This window comes from Stigmatopora argus, chromosome 3 (genome assembly GCF_051989625.1).
Source record: "Stigmatopora argus isolate UIUO_Sarg chromosome 3, RoL_Sarg_1.0, whole genome shotgun sequence".
NCBI classification, from domain to species: domain Eukaryota; kingdom Metazoa; phylum Chordata; class Actinopteri; order Syngnathiformes; family Syngnathidae; genus Stigmatopora; species Stigmatopora argus.
In genome coordinates this window covers 14,952,614-14,959,495 of record NC_135389.1, presented here as the reverse complement: position 1 = coordinate 14,959,495, position 6,882 = coordinate 14,952,614, and the positions used below count along the sequence as shown (strand labels likewise).

The 6,882-nt window shown below is 37.5% G+C and overlaps 1 protein-coding gene across 1 annotated transcript; it reads left to right on the top strand.

The window, feature by feature from the left end:
* Positions 1–1,116: 1,116 nt before the first annotated feature.
* alx1 (ALX homeobox 1) lies at positions 1,117–6,160 on the top strand. Its single transcript, XM_077596873.1, has 4 exons — positions 1,117–1,321; positions 1,459–1,712; positions 3,776–3,904; positions 4,445–6,160. Exons 1-4 carry the CDS (start codon positions 1,117–1,119, stop codon positions 4,781–4,783), a joined length of 927 nt encoding a protein of 308 aa, XP_077452999.1. The 3' UTR covers positions 4,784–6,160.
* The last annotated feature ends 722 nt before the right edge of the window (positions 6,161–6,882 follow it).

Sequence of the window (6,882 nt, the reverse complement as noted above, 5' to 3'; positions counted from 1 at the left end):
TATTACACCCGTCATATTTACCAGACATATTTATCAATACTCTCATTGTTATTTTTCCATAGTAAGCCCCTACTTCTTTTTTTTTTTTTTTACAATGATCTTACTTTTAAGAACTGACTAGTTTGTGTTTAGGCTCAGAGATTGCACTACATACCAAAAAAAATCTTTTTGTAAGTTAGCTGCTGTCGCCTGGACCGACCCCGACTAGCGTTATCTACTGATACCCAATTGACAGAAGAATCAATGAACTTTTGACATTTTCCTTCTCAGCACGCCACAACTCCTAACTCGCTTACTTTAGAAGTCCAATAAGATCCTCGGACCCCCGCCGCTCTCCCTAATACTGATGTTTATTTTCACTTCTGGTCTTAGGATACTGCACATTTGGCCACAGAATGACAGTCACCACAACAATAATTCAATATATTTATATATAAATGTTCCTTTTACAAAAACCCTTATAAAAAAAATCTGAGGTCAAGGGTTCGATTCCAAGTTCGGACCTTTCTGTGGGGAGTTTGCCTGTAGTGCCTGGGATAGGCTCCAGCACCCCCCACGATCCTTGTGAGAACAAGCAGTACGGAAAACACACACACACACACACACACACACACACACACACACACACACACACGTATATGCTCACAACAAATTGTTTAAAAACATTTGCATTGGTTTTTAACGTTTTTACAATACATAAAATATCTGCCAATTATGCCGCTGTCTGATTGAAGAAATTATCATTTGCAAGCAGAAATGGCTGTTGAAATCAAATTCATATTACACATAACTAAATGAGTCTTAGAGATATTCCCCAGTGACATTTTCCCCAATATTGATATTATATTTTTGGACAAAGTAATAATATTGACACCATCCACATTTTTGTTCATATTAAAAGTAATTTTGTATGGGCGGAAATGCATAATGCACATTGATTTTAAAATGGTGAAACTATATTGTCTGTCTGGTTCGGTTCGGTGTGGATTGGGCCACCGGTGGGAGGAGCGGGGCTTCATGCTTGTTGTTGGTGTGCATGAGTGATGGTGATGGGGTGAGGGGTTTCACTTTTTTGGAGGGGGAGGAGGGGTGGTATATAGTCCTTCCGATGCCGTGATGAGTGCTGCAACAACGATGCTGATGATGATGGACTTTATGGAAGACAAGTTCGGCCTGAAGAACCAGACGATGAAGGCCGCCGACTACTTCTTGGAACCCGCTATGGAGAGCCTGGACGGCGGCATGTACTTCGCCAAGTCTCCCCCCAAATGCGCGCAGGCCTTCGGCGAACATCGTGTCTCACCTCGCTCGGAACCGCATGGTAATTTCACTCCTGAGATATTCTCACATCGTTAAACTTGCTTTGATGAGCAACAAAAAAAGTCATCACATCGAGTTATTTAGTTTTTTTTAATCCAATTCTGATTTGCCTTCCCCGGTGGCTTCTCTTCTTTGCAGCCGGATATGCTGCGGCCAAAGCAGAGGAGATGGCCGGCTCCGCGGCGTCGTGTTGCCGCGGGGACGAGGGGGATGAGGCGGCGGACAAGGGGGACGACAAGGTGACGAGCAGTAAGAAGCGACGCCACCGGACCACCTTTAGCAGCGCGCAACTGGACGAGCTGGAGAAGGTCTTCCAAAAGACGCACTACCCGGACGTGTACGTTCGGGAGCAGCTGGCCACCAGGACCGAACTGACCGAGGCCAGGGTCCAGGTACCAACGCACCCACCCACCCACGTACCCCCACACACCGCATCTTCATTTAGGACTATTTGACAAATAGTTATAAAAGAAAATGTTCTCTTCTGTGGTGCGACATATCAAGTGTAGGCGTTAAAAACAAACGCAGCAAAAGTCGTTTCAGCTATGCTTAATACATTCAGCAGTGTTATTATTTTGATTTTGTTTATTTGGACGAAATTGTTCATTCTTTTCCAAGTTTGGAATATATTGTCATTTTTATCAGTGTATTTCGCAAATTGTCAGTTTCTATTGATTGTGATTTTTGGTATTTTTAGGAGTGGTAAAATGTAGTTAAGCATTGCTGGACGTCACCAAATACACACGCAACTCTAATGCCCCTTGTTGTCTTTCTTATTAAAAAAAAACAATACAGAAGAAATTGTCTGGATCTAGTGGGGTAAGACGTCTTAAATAAAAGCTGAATGTAAGAACTTATTCCAAAGTGTGCCATTTAAACTATGAATTCAATTTGTAAATAATTGTGATTAATGTCAGCATTTTTGTTTGTGTTTGTAATTCATATTAAGCAGTTACTCAAAACAAAAGTAGCCTACCATCTCCAAATTTGACAAAATAAATCATTTTAAAAAACAAAAATCTAAAAATTTCAAGGTTTTATTTATTTAAATGTTTATTGTTCAGTTGTATTCTTTTAAAAGATTAACTATTTGACAAGCCATTTCAAACAAATAAGTTATGTTGAAACTTTCCAAAACAAATTATAAGCATATCCGAATATTTTCCATGGCTAATGAATGACATACCCCTTTCTCTTTCTTTGATCTCTTTCAACATATTTTCAGTTATTACTTTATCAATTTAATGACCAAAGATGAATTTATTATTGTTTAAAAATTTTACATAGTCTTGAAGTCATGTAGTCAAAAGTTGTTCAAACTAAAAAAAAAACAAGCCATAATTGTTGGCTAAATATTTATCAATTTCTAAGTTAAATGCAGTTTCTTTTTGGCAGTTTCTCTTCATAACTAATGTTGTTTGAATGTTTTTTGGTGGGGGTTGATGTTTCAACAAATGTAATCAAGCGTCTCTCATTTGTATTGTAAGTAGTTAAATATAATTATATTATAATATAGTTTCTATCTACCAAAAAATCACTTTTGTTTTTTTAATTGTAGCAACAACATTTTCATTGTTTTACTTTTACTTGAGTCTATTTGTATTGAAATATGTATTACTTTTAGCCACTTTTTACCCGTAATTCAAAAGAAATGTCATCAAGATCTCGATGCACAGCAAAATAATTTAGATTGTTTTATTTTTCTGTATTTCATGCTTTCACCTAAGGATTTTTTTTAAAACTTACTTCCAAACCCTTTGTGACTATTGGCACGTCATTCAAAACAAATGGCCGCATGTGTTGCTATAGGTGTCAATTATATGGTCAATTTCAATTGTTTATGCAATAGTATTGAAAACAGTTGATTGAGAATTGGAACGATGAGAACTATATTGTATTCATCTCCACGCTAAACATTATTATTTCTGTTTAACTTAATTTTATGAATAACCGCCACAAAACTGTATATATGTATTTCTGAGTGTTAGAAGAGGTAAGAAAATCATTCTATATAGTTGTTATTATTATGGTTATTGATATGTTTGCAAGTAATTACAATGATCCAGAGTGTCAAAATCATTCTTCAACATAATAATTTATAATAAAAACAATTAAACGTTCTCAAGTTTTTAAAAAACAAATAATCCTAACTTTACATATTTTTCTGTTGTTTTCTAACTATAATAGCTTTTTGACATGCATTTCCAAACAGTACATTTCCCCAAACTTTTAGAAAAAAAAATCTTAACTTGAGCACAATATTTCAGTTTTATTTAAATCAAATTGTAATTATAACACATTTTTTTTGCAGTAAAATGTAGCTTTTTTTCCAAACACTAGTAAAACAATCATAGCTATAGCTTGATTTTTCCATACGTATTACACAATAAGATTGAAATAATTCATTGAACTGCCATTATTAATAATGCTGGATGGGTGTTTGTGTACGTGTCAGGTGTGGTTCCAGAATAGAAGAGCCAAATGGAGAAAACGTGAACGTTATGGCCAAATCCAGCAAGCCAAAAGTCACTTTACCTCTGCCTACGACTTATCTGTGCTCCCTCGAACTGACAGCTACGCACAGGTACGCACGGTCAACATTTGACAATTTTAATCTACAAAAAGAAATAATATGTATGTATAAACATATGTCAAAAAGACTGACCACCAATTAAAGGTGTCATAGCTATCTGAAAATTTGACATTTAAATAATAAATGTAAGAAGTTGAAGTTGACATGAAGATGATGACACACTAATACGATTTAGGTTTTGTTGAAAATTACGTGATCTTCACTTATTTCCAAAATAATAATTTAAAAATGAAAAATGTGAATTTAAAAGTTTGTGGTTTGATTCAAGAAAGAGTTCATTTAAATTTGCAAAATAACAGTTAAAATGTTTATTCCTTATTATAGTAAATGCATTGTATTTTGGGCAAAAAAATTCTGTCTAAGTTTCACACCATTTATGCCATAAATTCTGGCTAATAATACAAAGCATGAAAAAAATGGACTAAAATAGCACTTGTAACTCGGAAACCTGGTGAGACAAGATTGAACAGGATGAAATGATGAACTGTAATGGTAATGTCCTCCCTTCATGACCTCTCATCTTCTCAACAGATTTCCAACAACTTGTGGTCGGGGCCCCCTTCTGTGGCCGGTTCCGTGGTGTCCCCATGCATGCTTCCCCGTGGCTCGCCCCCTTGCGTGGCCTCCTACTCCCCGCGCTCGGCCTCCTCCGCCGCCGGGGACCACGGCCACGGCTACTTCCCCAACCAGCAGAACCAGTTTGGCCACGTCTCGCTCAACAATTTCTGCGGCGACCCGCTCCTCTCTCCGGCCGCTAACGGCCATCACGTCTTTGAGAGCAAGCCGGAATTCGAGAGGCGTTCGTCCAGCATTGCCGTGCTTCGCATGAAGGCCAAGGAGCACGCAGCCAATATCTCCTGGGCCATGTGATCCTTCGTGCTTGAACCAAAGGAGCGCGTTTGAAGTTCAGGAGCGAAAGCGACTTGACTTCAGTTAATGCACTAAAAACAATTGTTGGATCCGCGTTCTCACGCTGACCCGCTTCTGGAACCAAACAAACTTTGACCTGCTTCAGGAGCCCCCCAACCCCGAAAAAGACACTTTAGTGGCTTAAAAGTGAGGTGAACTCAATTTTACAGGGAGACAATAAAAATAAGGCTTAGACTTATCAAATGCACTTTGATGTTGCCATGGTGAGATGCTGACAAGTTTCAAGAACCAAATAAATTTTGAGCCGCAGCAAGAACCAAATATTAGCCTTGGATGTCAAGAGTAAGGCATGTATAATGTGCATGAAGGAGCGCAAAGAAACCCATTTCCAAAAAATACAGGTGCATTTTCCTACATGTTGGACATGCTGACCCACTTCCACAATTAAAGAGACAGACTTATCTCTAGAGCCCAAAAAGTTGTGGTCTAAGCGATATAATCAACACGTGGGCTCATTAAATGTCTTTTTATGTTTTCATGACCTGCTTCCAGAACCAACTGAAGCACACTCAAGACCCAAGAATGAGGTGCTTTTCATTTAGGTCAAGCACATGAAGGAAAGATATTAATTTGGAGGAGCGTGTGATCCCAGATTCGGATGTGCTGATCCACTTGCAGGACCTAAAGAACCACTTCTGAGGCTTTTGCGTAAGGAGGCCGAAAGTACCCATAAAGGCAGTTTAAAAAATGGTGATCCCACATTTCCTCACACGTGGACTGTCTTGTAAAATCAAAGAAACCTAAAAGAACTACTTTTGAGGGTATTCAAGTGATGTGGACCCAAAGCACATGAATGAAATGAAAGATGCTACTTGGCAAGTTTGGAAGCCCATGAGCTTGCACGTTTGGTTGGACTCTCAGAGTGCATACTCATTCTTGAAATAAGAAAAACAGGGACCTGCTTCTGGAAACATGACTTAGTTCACTTTTTGAATCAAAACAAACTCCTGCATGCCATGTTTGGAAGCCAAAATAGACTGCGCTACTTCAGGGGAAATAAGGAAACCCTTCCCTGTTTTTTGTCTGGAACCAAAAGTGCACTGAACCACTTCTGGAATACAAAATTCAGATCCACTTCTGGGACTAATAATAACAAAAACATGCCCTTCTTTTTAGAAATCCCTCAAATACTGAGCCGGGAACTAAAACTATGGAAATTTGCTTCCAGCAACAACTAAAATAAAGGACCCTGCTACTCACACCCGATGCAATTGTGCCAAATTAGTACGTTCTCTATAGAACTGTACTCACAAATCTTAATCTGTGATGTATTTTTATGTGCCTTAATGAAATAAATCCCAATCCTTGCCTCCCCAATTGGGGATGTGTGCTGTTAACATCTTTGAACTGAGGGGAGATCTGGCAGTGCACTGTCAGTCCACTAGATGACAGCAGATTGTTTTGTGTGTTCACATTAGAAAAGGGTGTTTTACATCAAGTACGACCTAAGGAAAATACTAAACTACGCAATTATCTTGATTTGACGACAATAGACGTCCAATCCATTTGAACTGGGAGTCCTCACTAACAGCTTTTCCAGTTCAAATGGATTTTATTGCTGTTAATGTCAGCCAATGAGTTAAACTACAGCATAAATTGAATTGTTTTGCACACAAGTTAAAAACAATTACAACAATAAAATCTATATAAGGGTTGAAACAAACAGTATATATATATATATATATATATATATATATATATATATATATATATATATATATATATATGATTCTTTTATATACACTGGCTTCTACTGGTACTATTTTAAGGTCTCATAGAAACAACTGCTGGATTTTTATTAATTCATTGGTTCATTGTTTTGAGTTTTTTTGGTGCATTCTTATTGAATATCATCTGACATGGTTTTGGTAGTAGACCTTGACTGATGGTCACTCACTTTGTGTCAGAACTTCAGTGGCCTTCCACAAAATCACTTTTAGTCCTAAAATAGAGATAAATTGACCCAAAAATATATAATGAATAGACTGGAAAAAATCATTCAAATTTATTTTGTTATTAATGGTAAAAATATCTAACAA

Coding starts and splice junctions, on each gene's coding strand:
- alx1 (XM_077596873.1), top strand. CDS start 1,117: ATGAGTGCTGCAACAACGATGCTGATGATGATGGACTTTATGGAAGAC. Junction 1,322..1,458: donor ACCTCGCTCGGAACCGCATG/GTAATTTCACTC, acceptor TCTTCTTTGCAG/CCGGATATGCTGCGGCCAAA. Junction 1,713..3,775: donor TGACCGAGGCCAGGGTCCAG/GTACCAACGCAC, acceptor TGTACGTGTCAG/GTGTGGTTCCAGAATAGAAG.